This window comes from Xiphophorus couchianus, chromosome 8, assembly GCF_001444195.1.
Source record: "Xiphophorus couchianus chromosome 8, X_couchianus-1.0, whole genome shotgun sequence".
NCBI classification, from domain to species: domain Eukaryota; kingdom Metazoa; phylum Chordata; class Actinopteri; order Cyprinodontiformes; family Poeciliidae; genus Xiphophorus; species Xiphophorus couchianus.
This window is the reverse complement of record NC_040235.1, coordinates 24,849,303-24,867,049: the sequence shown is the minus strand read 5'-3', so window position 1 is coordinate 24,867,049 and position 17,747 is coordinate 24,849,303. Positions and strand designations below refer to the sequence as shown.

Here is a 17,747-nt window from a genome sequence, read left to right as displayed (position 1 = left end):
TGAAGACGGATTATACTGTCCCGTCCTTCGCTTCGACCATCAATTACCGATTTACGTGTCCTTGTAAAAAAAAAGCAGTCAAAGCTTTCCTGCGCATCTTCAATCAAATAAATACCTCACGGTGGAAATTATTTGACGTTTAAAAGAGTGAAGGACGTGACCACTTGTGCAACAAAACAACTTCTCTTCTTGGAAATAAAAAAACCCCCAAAAACGTAAGGTATCCCCAAAGACGTACCTGTAATGATTTTTTTTTTTTTTACATGCATTAAAATGATTAAAACAAATGAGGAGAATGTATTTTTATCCCTAAAGATGACATTGGCTAAATAAAAGCTCCAGTAAATGGGGAGCTCTTTAGGCTACACGCAGACAGGAAGAGGACTTATCCTGAAAATGCAGAACTCTTTGAACTCAGACTTAAACGCTTCAACTTATTCGTCATCTTTTTTTTTTTTTTTTAATGCTTCTCTAAGTCAACAGTAACACATCTGAACCTGACAAGGGCCCCAGAGGAGAACACGGTTAGAGGATCGGTGTCTCACCTGTTTCACATTTTCACCACCACCACGCCGGCACCGGGCGCTCCCATAATGCAACATTAACTCTGCCTATTATTCCAGACAAAAATGGAAACACAATCCCATTAGCGGAGTAAGAGAAATGGTGTGTTAAGAGCGCACACACACACACACACACCCAGACACACACGTGGCGGTGGCAAATCACTTATCCAAAAACAACTAGAGGTTAAAGCTGCTGCCAAAATATTCAGTCTGCAAACTTTTCCACGTCGTCATGATGCAACTGTGACCTGCGGCGCATTTTACTGTGATTTGATGAGATAAAGTAGAACATTTGTGTAAAGTCAGAATTCAGATTCATTCTGACTTTTGATCTCGGAAGATTAAAGTCAGGATTCTGAGAAAGTCTAAATTCAGTCAATTCCGAGTGAATTTTTTAAAAATTTTATTTCTTTTTCACTGGCCCTAATCTTCTTTTGTCTAAAGCGATAAAATGTGAAGCAGATTAAGAGTATGAATTGCTTTCTGACTCAAACACGAGGTAATTATTGCACAATAATCTGACATTTTTTTTACTCCATGTTTGGACTTTGTTTGTCCAGAAGTAACTAACAGGAAAAAAAAAGAACCATTGATCCAAAATTCACATAAATGTGGTTTATTTGATCTTTCTGGAAATCTTTACAGAGCCCCCCCCCCCCCCCCCCCCCCACACACACACACACACAACGCAAACCAAACAAGTCAGAAGTGAAAAGCATTTCATGTAATAATCATCTACAGTTTGTCCATAACAGCTGTTCAGTCACAGATTAGCTGAGCCCAGATGTTCAAACCTAACAGACTGTTTGGGGGGGAAAAGGCGTTTCCGAAGCGGCGGGAAAGTGGCCGGGCGAGACGGCGCGCGACCCCTGACCTCAGGACTTCACCTCTTGGCCTTCTTCTCCTTCATGATCTTCTTGCTCTCCTCTCTCCGGCGCTTGTTGACGGGGTTGCGCGGGTCGTAGATCTCGAACGTGTCCTCGTCCTGCATGTTGGCGTCCTTGACTTTCCTGCTCTGCTCGTCGAACTGCAGAACGTGGGCCATCCTAAACCAGACGGAGAGAGGCGGGCGGAGTTCAAAGCCTCCACTGAGTCAGTCCTCCAAAGCGCTTCTGCCTACAGGCCAGTCGGCTCAGCTGCCGGCCAACTGGAAAACTAAATTATCGTCATAGAATAAAAAAAAAACTAAATGGGAATAAAGAAAAATTTGAAATCCCGCCCAAGTCTAAAAAGTGGTTGAATCAGCAACAACGACTGTTACAGTTTTGAGGAATTTTGGCCCACTGTTCTTTTTAAAAATATATATATATATATATATATATATATATATATACAGATTTATCTTGCATCAAAGTACAAGATACGTGGTGCGGTACATTACATTAGTGAAAAAAACACAAAACACACCAAGCAAAAGAAACAGAAAATATTGTTTTAATGAATGAATATTATTAACTGTGTGTGTGAGAGAGTATCAGTTCTTCTTTGCAGAATTATTCTAGTTAGGGATGAACAGATGTGAAAATTTGAGCCAATATCGACAGCCGATTTTGAGCCAAATATTCCTGTTATGTCCAATCACCAATACTTACCGACATTGTTTATATATTTCACTGTCCTTTCGATGCTTTGGGGGAAAAACAACCACAAAAAAAAACAACCAAACCGCTGACTTCTCCGCTTCAGTTAAACTTCCCACAATCCTTTGCTGCATCGCTCTCATTAGCTTCGTTTCCATTTATGAATGTGCGTAAATCTTTGTCGATATTCTGCTGTAGTTGGCGAAAAAACACAACTTTGTGATTATTTCCATGAAATAAGAAATTAAAACTAAAATCACATGTGAATGAATTTGTTGATGCGATAAGTCATTTAAAAAATCATGCCAGCGACACATGTGAACAGCTATATATTCATAACTCAGTCATGGCGTTAGCGCTCATCATCTATCAGCTATCAGAGGAGACGATGGCGTCTCATTTAGACGTTGGAGCCACAAGCCCCGCCTACTTGGGAGGGGCTACGTCTGCGGCGCTTTGGGGAAAATTGTAGTCGGCCATTTTGCAGAATAGCTATAAATCAACATGTTAGAATGAGACACAACTTTTTATGGGCTGTGTGATGCTGTGGGCTGCTCATCGCCCCCTCTCCTCCCTCCCACGCCCCCAAAAAAGCAAACAACAAACCACGAAGAAGACTACTTCCTGTTTTCTTCTTCTTGTGATGCGGGAAAAAGTATTTCCATTACGGTTTTGCGAAATACATCTATTTCAATACAGCTGGGAAAACAAAACCCACCTCATCCTAGCGCAAAATCTTTTCATAAAAAACAAACAAAACAAGAAGCGTTTCAAAATTAGCGAGTTTCCGTTTTGCGAATTTATTTTCGTTATTTCAATTTGCGCAATTCTATGATTAATGGAAACGCGGCTACTGTCACATGACCAGCCTTGTTCCCCTTCCCCACCAGAAACAAACAGCAACAAGACGGACCTGAATGTTGGTTTCATTTAAGTCTCGTTAAGTTTGCGAAACATGTACCGCTGTGGTCGTAATTTGGCGCAGAGGCAGACCGGCTAGGGGCTCGGTTTCTCCAGCCGGCCTTCTCTTCTCCACTGTCAGTAAATTCCTCCGAGGAGACGTCAGTGTCAGGCACTTCGCAGATAACAAACCAAAAACATTTCTTCAGCTGTCGGACGACGGAAGCAACAAAGAAGAGAAGACCGTCTGCTGTCAAACAGCTTCGTCTGCGTGAAGGTCTGGGCAAAGTCCAAGCAGATGTTCCACTGAGACGACTCTCCTCCACTCAGCCACAAACAGCAGAATTAACTCGATTATTAATTACTGAAAAATGTACAAGTATGCAACGTCCCAGCGCATTTTTTTGTTTGTTTTTAACAAAGTCCAGCGTTTTCCCTCCTGATTACAAAACAACTATTGATGGAGGATTTAACAGGAACTTGGGGAAAAGAAAAAAAAAATCAGAAACTGGAAGGAAGGAGGGAGTGACAGAAAACGGAAAGAGACGAGGAAGGAAAGAGGAACACAAGTAAGGAAGTAACCTCCTGAAGAAGAAAAGAAAGGAAGAAAAGCCACAAGGAAGGAAAGAGCTCAGGAAAAAGAAGGAAGAAGGGAAGGTAGCAAACAAGGAGGGAAAGAAAGAGGGAAGAACAAGGAAGGAATTAAGGAAGGACAAAAGAAAGGAACAAATGAAGGAAGAACAATGGAACAGGGAATGCAGCCTAGAATTACAAATATTTGTTCATCTTTTTATCTTTATTTTCATACTTTTCCTGACCTGGAAAATCAAATTCCACAACTTTCTAGACTGTGTAACATATTCTGTGCTTTGGGGAAAAACAAATGATTTGCCCACTTGGAAATTTCCTACCCAAACTTTCTTTGTTTTTTTTGTTTTTAAATCAAAGTTATCTGAAGAATAAAATCTACACACAAACCAGATTGAATGTTTAGAACAAACACCAGCTCACGTACAGGAATGTGTTTTAGTGTAAGGAGGCTACAGCGCTGTGGATCCTACCTGAACGGCTGAAATCACACACACACACACACACACACACACACACACACACACACACACACACACACACACACACGTACGTACAGTATATATTTTTGGAATTTTTGCAACTATTAGCATTTTTTCAAGCAAAAAAAACAGTGGGACGCTTCTGGATTGCCCTGGCGACCCCACCACCAGAGGTCAAACACGTCTCTGAAAAACAGCATGAAAGGAAATCAGGACTGACTTCCTGGTGACCATTTCCAGGTTTTCTGGAGGAACTCCTGTTCTCTCTGTGCAACATGTTTGGTATTTTCTAGCTTCCTTTTTGTCGGCTCCTTTGGGTTGGCGAACCGTTTTGGGGTATAGTTCTGTATCAGCCTCTGTGTGTGTGTGTGTGTGTGTTTCCTGTATTCATTTATTGTGACAGCTCATCTAGAATGTCACAGCCAGAGTCTGGCGGACTCCTATGGAGCCCTGCTGTGTGAGCGGGCCTCCTCCGGTAATTCGTCTACCAGCCTCGGCGATGACAGCCTGCCAACCGATCGGCTTCAGCGCGCCGCCGAAACTCCACGTTATATGCGAAGTTTATACGCAAACCGCGCTCTACTGCCGTGACGCAAAAGGTGTTTGGCTTGTTTTTCCTGCGTTTCGTAACAAATAACGGCGAAGCGACGGTGACAGTCGGCCAATCGGGCGTCTCGCAGACTTTGGGAGGATGTGAGCGTTAGCTGTAGGGAAGGAAGGGGTTGAGGAGGGAGAGAGCCAGGAGCCGTAGACACACACAGATGGAATAGTTTACCTCCTCTGGCCCAGACTTGACTTTGAGTCTCTGACCTGTTGTAACCCACATTCTGTTCACAGTTCCTCTAGAGTGGCACAGACTTCCCACTGTTTTTTTCTTCTTCTTCTAGGACTGCTATGCATGCAAACCCCCCCTGCCTCCCCCCGTCCCTCCACCCTACCTGGCATAGTGAGGAGTATCTTTGGCCGAGAGACGCTCCGAGCGCCAGACGACGCTTCTCGCAAATTCATTAGGGCTCCCCCACACACAGCCAGACTACACATCCAGAGAGCGTCTCACGACTAATAGCAAGTACAGATTTTGTTATTCTAAAATCTCTCTCCCCGCGCGCAGACACTTTTCTCAAATTCACACACATGGTATTCATTTCAAACCCCTCGCTCGGTGCCGTTTGAGATCTTTGGTGAAAAACAGAATATGAGAGGAAAACACAGCGTCAGGGCTGATTTCCTGATGGCCAATCTGGTGGCGGTGAGTAAAATTCTGAGCCTGACAAACACACACACACACACACACACACACGCACTTAGAGACACAACGTACACACACATAAGTACAACTTGAACTTTCACATACATCTATAACAAGATAAAGCGAGCTTTAGCTCCGAGAGACGCCGGGTTCGCGGCGGGAACTGTTCGCTGTCTCTTTCCAAAGCTGAAAACTTCCCTTCAGAACTAACTGAAATTTATGGGAATAAACGGCTTTCAACCTGGAATTTAAAACACTGAAGTTGGTCCTTAACAGGGATGAGGGCCCCGAGGAAGCCATTCTCTGAAAAGTTTAAACAAAAACAAATTTAGCAACTAAGTTCTTGGTTAAAACAATTTTTGGTTAAAACATTATTATTCTTCAATCAGTGAAGAAATTTTACTCAAGTAAGAGTAGCAACAGTTCATAATAAACTTAGTTGAGTAAAAGTAAAAGCAAAGCATAGCAAGAGTAATTTTTACTTCCCAACTCTGCTCCGGGATGACATGAGCTAATGCTATTTCTTTAAATGTTATCTCCATGGAGACGAACAGCCCAGTGATGATGTTCTTTTAAATCGCATGCTTCTCTAGACCAGGGCTGAATTGTCCCTCACTTATTGGTTTTGCCTTAGTTGAGGAAGATAAACTAGTCATTTTGTAATCAATCATATTTTTTGCTCTTAATTAGAAAGAAACTTTAAGAATTATTGCTGCGGTATCAAAAAATGGTTGACTATTTTTCCCAGCAGGCATTGAGTTTGAAACTGTTGTATTGTGAAAATCATAAACACTATTCTGAACAAATCTCCCTGTCCAGTTAGAAACAGTGACTATGACAACACCGCTAAGCCAACATGACAGATCTAACTGTGTCCTTATTGGATTTACAAGACTTGGAAAACGTACAGCCACAATTTAAAAAAATTAAATTAAATCAAAAAATACCTGAACACAGAATCAAACTGTGAATCTTACTAACCATCCTTTGTCGTCATCCTCCGCCAACTCCTCCACATCCTCCTCCTCTGCTCCCTCGGTGATGGCTGACGACAGCTTGGACTTGAAGCCGTTGAGCAGGGCCAACGTCTGCGGATTCATTACACATCCATCTTGGCTTTCACGGAATCCCAAACGGAGCGGCTCCAAGGAGGGAAATTGGGTGAGCGAGACGTTACCTGCTCCTCTCTGTTTGAGCCTTTTTTCCGTTTCTGCTGCCGGAGCTCTTCGTACTTCTTCCTTTCCTCCAGGTACTCCGCCACGGCCTCGCTGCTCGGCTTTTTCTCTGTGTCAGAAAGACGACGCGCAAACGCAACACAAGTTAAGCGCATATGTAGACGTTTCCTCTGTGAAATAACATTTGAAACCAAACCAAGAAGCACAAAAACGCAACTTATTGTAGGCATTTATAATAGCCTGAAAAAAGAAATGAAGTTAAAGAATACTTTGAAAACTACTCTACAGATTAGGGCTAAGCGATATGGACTTAATGTTTTATCACGATATTTTATTGTACTATTGTGATAACAATTAATGTGATGATGGGGAATATTTATTACCCATTTCTTTAGGTAACTTTAGGCATAGCAATCATAGCTCCGCAAACACAAATACTGCTCATGGGGGGGAAAAGAAGCTTCTTTTTGGAAACCAGTCACATAAATAAGTCTGATTAATGTCACTGAGTTGCTCACACTAACTGTGATAAAAACAAATATTAGAAAGTTAGAGAAAAAAGAGCAGAAATCCATCCGCAACAACAGTGTCCAAAACCTGGTGGAATAAATGTCTAAATGTGCAACGACCCAACCAATAAATAAATAAATAATGAACAGACGTCAACAAAATGAACAAATCAGAATTAACATAAAGCAATTCTAGAACAAGCATAGAATAAATATTTCCCAAAGTTATGGGGGGAGGAGAGTAGAGAATGGATGTTTCAGCTGCCTGAAATAATCCGTTCCCCCTCCATAACATGGGAACTAATTAATTCTCCAAAAAGTCTTTAACTGTGTTTATTCTTCTCTTCATCAACAACGAATCCTGTGGATTTGGTGACATTTCCTCATTATTTGCCAAAGTCATGAGGGGGAAACCAAATATTTTAGCCACCTGAAATAATCCGTTCCTCCTCCATAACATGGGAACAAATTAATTTACCCGGACAGAAGCCCCATCGCTTCCTACGAAGAGGAGTTTTCTTCTCACACATGTGTTTGTTCTTCCAATTAATAACTGACATATTAATCATATTAATACAAAAATTTTCACATTATGACTATGAACTTCAGTATGCTCTATTTTAGTGCATCATTTAGCATAATTTTTTACATCTTTTGGAAATAAAAATGATTTCCGATTGTTTCCAGCTCCCTCACTGCAAAAACACAAAATCTCACCAAGTCGTTTTGGTTTAGTTTATTATGCAAACATCTTAGTACACTTAAGATAAGACACAACTAACTTATGAGTAACTTTTCAGGTATAGGAGCTTGTTTTAAGTCAGTGATTCCTTAATATTGATGAAAAAATACTAGTTCTATTGGCAGATTATTTCACTTATAACTGGGGAAAATTTTTTTGTTTTAAGTATCATATTCTGTCAATGGAACTAATAATTCTTCAGCAATTTAAAGGAATTATTTACTTAAACAAACTTCTACATCTTGCTTAAAAGTTGCTTATTAGTCAGTTTTGTCTTATTTTAAGTGTACTAAGATATTTTCACTAGAAACTGGACAAAAAAAATACTTGGTAAAATTTTGCCTCCAAAATTCAACTTTACTGATCCCAGAGGGAAATTAAATGTTGTTGTGAGTCATATAGATTTGGTTAATGATAACCATGAATTTCAGTAATTACATTCAAACTAATCAAACTCAATTTCTCAGAAAATAATCCTAAATAATAACTAACTAAAATGGATTTTAAACACAGAAATAGTTGAATTATGGTAAGGATGAAAAAATATTACAATATCATGAAATAAGTGTCTTATACTTGTATCAATAATTTTTTATTAGTTTTTCTATCTTAAATATTTGGAATACTTTCTTGTTTTATTCATAGTTTTCACATCCCAATGTTTTTTTATTTCTTTTTTTTTAATTTCTACACAATTATGAGGGATGGAGGTGAAACCAGAAACTGCTGCTGCGTAAGTGACTCAACAGGCTGTTGCTAGGTAACCAAAGAATGAGTGAGTTGCTAGGTAACCAAAGAGTGAGAACATTATTTGATTCCACCAACCTTGCTTAGCTAGAGAGAGGTTGAGCCATAGACATAATAAAAGAATAAGCAAATCCACTTTCTTATCCAGTGAGCGGACATTGGTCAGAAAGAGAGTCGGAACCGGTGGCTTCCTAGGCATCAGCTGGGTCAACAGGCTTCCCCGTTTCCCCTTTTTCTGTTTTCGGGCACAATGTTTCCTTTTGACCGTTGGTCCTCGCACCCTGCTGTGCCAGTCCATTGTCTCCCAAGCGCGGATTTCGGCCTTGGTGACATATTACCAGCTGAACTGTCTCCAATAGCCATCAGCTAAGCCGAGCTGCATCCAGCCATGAAGTCTGTTTTTATTCAAACTTCGGCAGTTTTCTAGTGGTTCTGCTGAGGTAGTGACATCAGTTTGTGACATCACGCAAAATGATGTCACAAAGAGTGATGCACACTTTGAGCTAGAATGCATCACAAAGCTGCACTCTTGAATTCTACGGTCATAACCACTACAGAAGAGAGAGCGAGAGAGCCAGAGCACGTAGAAGGATTGTTCTTTTAACAAGAAATTGACAACGAAAGCTTTTAAAAAGGCAAATCCTAACAAACAAATAAAGAAAACCATTGAGCAACTTTTGGACTTTTGGAGCAACTTTTGACAAAAAAGATCAACAATGAATCAGAGCAGCAAAGCGTCGTCTTCCGATTCCGACCAACAAACCTTAGTTAGAGAGACTCAGAAGCTCCAAGGCATCTTGAAAGAGGTCAACTTGATGTCCATAGAGAGACATTCTCTGATTAAAACAAACGAGGAGCTAAAGATCCGAGCTATAAAGACAGAACAAGCTACACATGAAAAAGACAAGCAGCTTCGGGAGAAGGATGAGGAATTAAAAAAACTGTTCGACCTAATCAAAACTTTAAAGGAAGACATCAACACACTGGAGCAGAAAACCACCATTTTGGATCTGAAAAACACTGCGCTGGAAAAGGAAAAGACGACCTTAGAAAAGGAGAAAAATACCCTGAAGCAGGAAAAGACCGTCCTGGAGAAGAAAACGACAGCTCTGGAGCAGAAAAACACTGCCTTGGAGATGGAAAAGACTGCTCTGGAGCCGAATACCACTGCCTTGGAGCAAAAGATTGCTGCCTTGCATCTGAAAAACACTGCTCTGGAGAAGGAAAAGAATAACCTGAAGCAGGAAAACACCACCCTGGTGACAGAAAAGACTGCTCTGGAGCAAACAATCACCGCCCTGGTGACAGAAAAGACTGCTCTGGAGCAAACAATCACCGCCCTGGTGACAGAAAAGACTGCTCTGGAGCAAACAATCACCACCCTGGTGACAGAAAAGACTGCTCTGGAGCAAACAATCACCGCCCTGGTGACAGAAAAGACTGCTCTGGAGCAAACAATCACCAGCCTGGTGACAGAAAAGACTGCTCTGGAGCAAAAAATCACCACCCTGGAGGAGGACAACACCACCCTGGGGCAGAAAAACACTGCCATGGCAACGGAAAAATTTACCCTGAAGCAGGAAAACTGCACTTTGAAACAGATAAACTCCATCTTGGAGGAGGAAAGCAACTTCTTCGAGAAGGAAAAAATCTCCCATGAACAGAAAAGCTCCTTCTTGGAGAAGGTAAACACTGCCCTGAAGCAGAAAACCACCGCTCTGGAGCAGAAAAGCATCGCGTTGGAGAATATAATCATTGCCTTGGAGCAGGAACATGCTGCCCTGGAGCAGAAAAGCGCTGCCTTGGAGAATATGACCATTGACCTGGAGCTCGAAGTGGAACAGCTGAACCACAGCCTGAGGAACAGAATGGAACAGCTGAGCCAGCAGGGATCTGAAGAAGAAATCCACGAAGACATTCAGGTTCAGTCAGATTCAGACCAGCCACAGGAGCAGCGGTCTATATTGAGTCGTGTGATCGGAGGCTTCTCCAATAAACTACTGAAAATGTGTATTGACACTATCAGGTATTGGTTTGAAAGATTGAACTTTTAAATAAAGAAGAGTCATGAGGGCTTCAAGCTTCCTGCTTGATTATTGGTGTCAGAAAAGCTAGAGGACAACAGGATTGCGGTGTCAGGGACACATGGGGGCTGATGGCGGAAGAGCTTAATGCTTGAAAGATGTTGGCAGGAGAGTTTGAGGCCCATAGGACTATAGTGCCATGGGAACTTGAGGCCATCAAACTCAGGTCTCCTTCGTCACCAGACGATTCCTTTGTCGCCAGGATCATAGAGTTATATTATAAACTCTAGTTTTGTTTTTATTTTAGTTAGGCGTCGGATGAAGAGCTTGGGGCCAGGGCTTCGTAGCGAGTCCTGTCAGACTCCCGGCCTCCCTCCAGGGCTTTGTAGCAAGTCCCGTTGGTCTCTGGGCTGACCTCCAGGGATTGGTAGTGAGTCCCGTTGGTCTCTGGGCTGACCTCCAGGACTTCGTAACGAGTCCTGTCGGTCTCGCAGCCTGCCTCCAGGACTTCGTGGCGAGCCCTGTTGGTCTCCCGGCTGACCTCCAGGGCTTCATAGTGAGTCTTGTTGGTCTCTGGGCTGACCTCCAGGGCTTTGTAGCGAGTCCCGTTGGTCTCCGGGCTGACCTCCAGGGCTTCGTAGCGAGTCCTGTCAGTCTTAAGGCCTGCCACCAGGGCTTTCATAGTGAGTCCTGTTGGTCTCCGGGCTGACCTCCAGGGCTTCGTAGCGAGTCCTGTCGGTCTTAAGGCCTGCCTCCAGGGCTTCGTGGCGAGTCCTATTGGTCTCGCAGCCTGACACCAGGGCTTCATAGTGAGTCCTGTCGGTCTTACGGCCTGCCTAAAGGACTTCATGGCGAGTCCTGTTGGTCTCCCGGCCTGCCTCCAGGGCTTCATGGCGAGTCCTGTTGGTCTCCGGGCCTGTCTCCAGGGCTTCATGGCGAGTCCTGTTGGTCTCCCGGCCTGCTTCCAGGGCTTCGTGGCGATGTTGGTCTCCCGGCCTGCTTCCAGGTCTTCGTGGCGAGTCCTGTTGGTCTCTGGGCTGACCTCCAGGGCTTCGTAGCGAGTCCTGTCGGTCTTACGGCCTGCCACCAGGGCTTCATAGTGAGTCCCGTTGGTCTCCGGGCTGACCTCCAGGGCTTCGTAGCGAGTCCTGTCGGTCTTACGGCCTGCCACCAGGGCTTCATAGTGAGTCCAGTTGGTCTCTGGGCTGACCTCCAGGGCTTCGTGGCGAGTCCTGTCGGTCTCGCGGCCTGCGTCCAGGGCTTAGTAGCGAGTCCTATTGTTCTCCAGGCTGACCTCCAGGGCTTCGTCATGAGTCCCATCGGCCTCCAGGTTCCTGCTCTGCCGCCGGCATCCTCCTAGGTTTCTGCTCCTCCGCCAGCATCTTCCAAGACTGCTGTTCCGCCAGCGTCCTTCTCAGATTCTTTTGTGGTTCCTTTGTTGTTCCCATTTAATTCTGCCTTATTTTTCACATCTGTTCTTCATTGGTGAGTCTAATTATGTTTATTTTGAGTTTCTTGTTATTTTTGTTTGTTCTATTTAGGTTGATTTAGTCTACTTACTCCTTTGTGTTTGTATTTTGGTTATTTCCCCTTGTGATCCTCCAGCAGTAGAAAACAAGGGAATCTAAAATTATTGATTGTATATTGTAATTGTAAAGACATTTTTCTAAAAAAATGTTTTTAATTTTTGGTTTCTTTCCTAGATCCAGTGTGACATGTGCCTGAGGTGGTTCCATCAGGCATGTGTCGGAAGCCCACCAATTGAAAAAACTTATCAGTGCTTTGTGTGTTTGCCTTAGGTACCAGAGTTTGCTGTGGTGTGCTAGTTTATGTATGTTGTATTATGTTAATAAATTACATTTTGAAAACTATGTTTGATATTTATCCTTACAGGACTTTAATATAAGGTAACTATGGAAAGATAGTTTAAATCCCGAGGCCCCTTACCTTTGTGCAATGACGAGCAAATGTTTCCAAAGCACAGTTAAACACTTCCTGGTAAATTCATTTATTCCCATGTTATAGAGTGGGAACGGATTATATCAGGTGGCTAAAATATTTGGTTCCCCTCCTTTAACTTTGGCAAATAATTTCAGGCAGCTGAAATATCCAATCTCTCCTCTCCTCCCCCCATAACTTTGGGAAATAAAGAGCAACTGTTTCCAAATTCTCAAAAAATGTTATGTGTGATAGCATGTAGTGTACTAGAAATTTCCTTAATCCTGTAATCTGTCATATTTTACATTAAAATGGGATTTACCAGAAAGTCTACACTCTCATCTTTTCAGGCAGTCTTAATTTTTGTGCCCTGCTAGCAGCCAGCTTCCATCCTCAGCAATGAAAAATTAGAAATAAAACACTACGTGTTAGAAAACTGTGTTTGGTGACTTACTTTTATTTGTCAGGCTTAAGTGACAAAAGTTGGGAAAAGACCGATTCTCTTGGCGTTTAAAATAACACAAAATAGCGCAAGAAGACCTCGTTTATTTATTTATTTTATCATTTTGTTATTGCTTCTTTTTTTAAAACAACAGCTGCCGATTAAACTGAATGTTACAACCTTGACGTGATTATATGAGAAATCGATCAGAAGAGCCGTGACAATGGTCAGATCGGCCAGATTCGCCTCTCTGGCTGCAATGCGCGCTCCCGACAGGAGGGGACAGATTTTCACAGGGGAGCAGAATTTCGCACAAGACCGGGCTCTCAGTCGGCTGTTTGGGATTCCCCTCCGTTCTTACGTCACTGCGCTGTCTGATTGGCTGCCTGTCACATTTAACAGGCTGCCTTCTCGCTCACTGTCAGGGAAAACCCCCACAGGCTGTGATAGTCTGGGGGTGCAGGGGGAGGTGTATGGGGATGAGGGGTGCAGTAAAATTGCTTACACCTCCCTCCACCCCCCCAAGCCTTGACCGGTCCGTGGTGGTAATAAACCACTGATGTAAAGCACTTTGAACTGCCTTGTTGCTGAAATGTGCTACATACAAATCAACTTGGAGGTCAAAATAGAACCAAGAACAACATCTTTGCAAATCTCACATTAGGTAGAGACTAGACAAAAACTTGTACGGCCAGAAAACTACTGACCAAAGAAGGAAACCATGAGGATTCATCCTTCATTTGCCAAGAGACATTGTGAGGATCCAAAAGACTTATCCGTCACCCGACAGCCAAGTCAAAGCCATTACATCACTATAAGTCTTTTATTTTGCTAATTTTATTCTGTATTTTTGTGAGAGATGTGCATGGAGACAATTTAACCACACGAATTACCATTGTGTCCCTGCAAATAGATGCTCTCATATCCCCGACCACTGAAACAGCTTCACTGAATTGAAACGGCGTCAGTTCAGTGAAGCTGTTTCGAAACCACCAGCGCTGCTTGTGAACGCTTCACAATCCCGATCGGCTAATCTCTCATCGGCACCAACAGCTGGGAAACGGGAGCTAAACACAGCTTTCGGAGCGAGATTTATGATCGCCACCTGGTGATTTTGAAAGACCAACAGGACTCGAGAACACAGTCAGAAATAAAGTTTATGGATTTGGCGGAAGATCTTCAGCTATAAGCGGCACGTTGACCTACTTAAACTCTGGGAGGGTTTGATTTGAAAAGAAACTGCAGGGAGACGAGAGTTACACGTTCTGACGCTAATCGGACGTTCAGATTTATTTTCAGGGGCGGTTTTACTTTTTCGTGCTTTAAATTCTAACGATCTGAAACAAAATGTTTTGATTGGCTGCTGTTCCCAGCGAGCCCGCCCCTAGCTGCTAACAAAACCACTTCTCTGGTCTAGGACAGAGGCGACCTTATGCTGGGCCTTTGGTGCAAATTCCAAAGTTTGAAGTAAGAGCAGACAGTTGGGTTTTCTTTTTTCACACTAGGATGAATGTTGCTACGTGCAACCCCACAGATAATATGACGAAGTTAAAAGGAAAATTAAGCCCAACTTATGAGTGGAAACACTATTCAGGAGCAACAATCCGCATGCTGGCCCTGGTAGCTCATGCAGTCAAGCAGCATACCGTAAATCTACGCTCCGACACAGCCTGTGAAGTCAGAGTGGCAGACGGTGAGCTCTGTCTGCTGGCTGGAGGAGCTCTTTCTTTCCACAACAAAATGTGATGTCACACCAACGGCGAGCACAAGGAGAGTTTTACCTGACTGGACGCGATGTGCAGACGGTGGCTGGATGCTCTGACGTGTTTGGGGGAAGCCAAATAGACGATGTAACAAAGTAAACACCAGACTGCCGGGTTTTATGAAGGTATGAGTTTCGATGCCACGTGTTTCTGTTTTGTGTGTTGGTATTCGTGAAGTGATTTATTCAGAGGATTTGACTGGGGAGAGATGGCACAAGCGAAACAGACGTCGAAAGTAACAAATGTTGACCAAAGGGCTGTAAAATTCAATGAAATAAAGCAAGATAATCATGATAAAAACAAGAAAATATAAATGAGGGGAAAGTTTAAACATTTTTTACAAATATACTCCATACTTGTCATCATAAAAGACACTCAAACTCTGTTTGAGTCAAATGCCATAGAACAAAAAATGGGTCTTGAAGCAAAGACGCAGCAGACTTGACAGTCTCTGCCGTCTGTATCAAAAAAGGTAAATCGGTCCAATGTGTACAAACTACAAAAGCCTGATCACGTCTGACTTTTAACCTGGATCTCGGAAGGTCTAAGAGAAACTGGTTGGTGGACCGAAGTACTCTTACTGGCCTGTGGACAGAGATATGATTGGGGACAAGCCAAAAAAACCCCCATCTTAAAATCCACCTTAAGGTAAACAGGAAGTCAATGAAGAGGGGCCAGAAATGGAGATACATGTTCTCATATTTTAGCACTTGTTAAAAGAAAGATAAGCTGCTGCGTTTTGGATGGTTTGTGGGCGATGTCAGATGATTTATTTAGTCCAACATGCAAGGAATTACAATAATCAAACAGAGAGGTGATGACGGCATGAATCACTTTTTCAAGGTCTTTGGTTGGGAGGTATGACTTCACCTTGGCAATTTGTCTAAGTTGGAAAGAAGCAGACTTCACAAAAGCATTTGTCTGTTTGTCAACAAGTCAAAGGGCCAAGACTATTGAGGTTTATACACTTCCCAAAAACAGAAAATTGTGTCAGAGTGAATTATATTTTAGTCATGGCTCATTTTGTTATATATCCTATAAAGCTTCATGTTACAAGAGCTGTTTGCAGCTATAAACAATGTACGTTAGTGTTGGTGTTGCATCTTCTTGAGTTTAAGGACGACGGCTTCAAATGAAGGCAAGTCTTTCGTTTAGCTTGGTTCGAAGTTGGTGCTGAGAAATCCAAAGTAGTTTCCAAAGCAGAACTTGAGCTTGAGGATGTGGTACGAAGTAGCACTGTTCACTGGAACTGGTATATTGGAAAATTCTTGCGTCACATTTTAAGTCAGTTATTCATCACAGCATCAGGACACAGATGTTGTGGCAAAGCAACAATACTGTAGTGTGAATGTAAAAGTGTCAGCTGCCAGCACCGCTAAAACCTCTAGTTGATTTCAGATATCATTTAAAAACGATCTAAACACAAAGACACAGCAGTTATGTTTCCTTACAGCTGCATAATCCTTTCTTTTAGTAAGGGGCAAACATTAGTAGAGGAAAGCAACAGTGTTGTCATTTCCTGGAGGCCAACTTTAAGCCCAGCCCACCTCTGCTGCTCACCCAAAAACACCACCACCAGGTGTGCTCAGTTAGCCAGCCAGGGAAGACTTCTGACCTGTCAGCCATGCAATCTAAGGCCATCATAAACCAAAAAAGACAATTTATTATAGAACATCAAGCAAATAAATAAATAAATAAAAATAAACCAATCTCTCCTTTGGAGAGGATGTAGGAAACGTCTGCAGCCATTTAAACTATCAATATTTGAGAGCTTTCTAAAGACTATTTGATTACTTATTTAATTTTTGAAAGTATAATTTCTCCAAGTTAGTAGTTGTTAAGATTAGACAGCGACACTGTGTCATTTTAGGGCTCATGCAAACCGATTTTGGACTTTTTGGCGACCATTTTCATTTTATTCTTGGGTCAGCTGGACCACAGTGTTCCACTCGTTGGCATTCAGTTCTCCCTCCGTCTCTATAAAGGGAAACAATGTCCTCATTTGTCAACTGTCCATTCAAAAGGAAAGAAGAGGAGAAAAATGTTGATTGACTTACAACGCAATGTAGTTGTTTTGTTTTTTTTAGTCTATAATAATATCTGCTGAGGTTGTAGGCAAGTCCAGTGCAGATTGAATGACATGACCTGGGAACACACACTTACTACATGCTGTGATATTTGTTTTGCTACTGCACCTATTCACAGATTTTTTTTGTGCAGCATAACTATCAAATAATTTGAAGAAAATCTGCCTATTTGGAGATACGGCATATCTAAAGTATTAGAAAAAAAAGGCATCTTGAGAAACTGAAATAACTAGGCACAAAGCTCCTTAACATGCTATTGGCTGGCACATTTGTAAAGCAGCCAATCCAGGAGCGCCATTCATTTTTCTTGGTGTTGATTGGATGTAACCCAACAGTGGAGACAAGGAAAACTGTTGACATTACCTTCTGCATTAGTGCTAAGACGATTTCCACTGTGAATACTAATGTATATTGTAATATATTTGGTGCTTAAACTATTAAAATAAGACATTGTAAGCATTTTGAGAAGGGGTCTCACGTATTTGCGCATTGCAGATATTTGCAGGTGGTTGTGGTCGCTGACCTCTGTGAATTCAGGCTGTCCAACTCCACAGTAATGGGTTTTGTTATCTTTGTTAGAGATGAACCGAGAAACGGTCTGGCAACCCGAATGTGACAGCTTTATGCTTGGTGGCGGACATTTTTCGACAACTGAGTGTACCGCACCTAAATTCTAATTGATCAGACCAACTGCAACACTCTTCAGTGTGGAAGTTTTTACTACATGAAGTTACCTGTATTAAAAAAATGACCTTCTAATATCAAAAAGGCACTATCTCTTAAGATAGTGCCTTAAAGATCAATTTTGTGCAGAAACGTCACATGTGATGAAGGGAAAAAAAAAAAAAAGCCTTGAACTTTGGTTTGTCTGCTGCACTGATCTCTACAGTGCTGCTTTAGGGGAAACTTTCTTCAAATTGATTTACGAGGCCAACAAGTGATCTCCTTCCATCCC

The 17,747-nt window shown here is 42.3% G+C and overlaps 1 protein-coding gene across 1 annotated transcript in view; it reads right to left on the bottom strand.

The window, feature by feature from the left end:
• Positions 1–1,166: 1,166 nt before the first annotated feature.
• cwc27 (CWC27 spliceosome associated cyclophilin) overlaps positions 1,167–17,747 on the bottom strand; it is a 34,900-nt gene continuing 18,319 nt past the window's right edge. The window contains exons 12-14 of the mRNA XM_028024643.1: positions 6,543–6,649; positions 6,347–6,453; positions 1,167–1,612 (exon numbers count right to left, since the gene is read on the bottom strand). Of these exons, the coding sequence (XP_027880444.1) occupies positions 1,450–1,612; positions 6,347–6,453; positions 6,543–6,649 (377 nt within the window). The 3' untranslated portion in view covers positions 1,167–1,449. The remainder of the gene's footprint in view (positions 1,613–6,346; positions 6,454–6,542; positions 6,650–17,747) is intronic.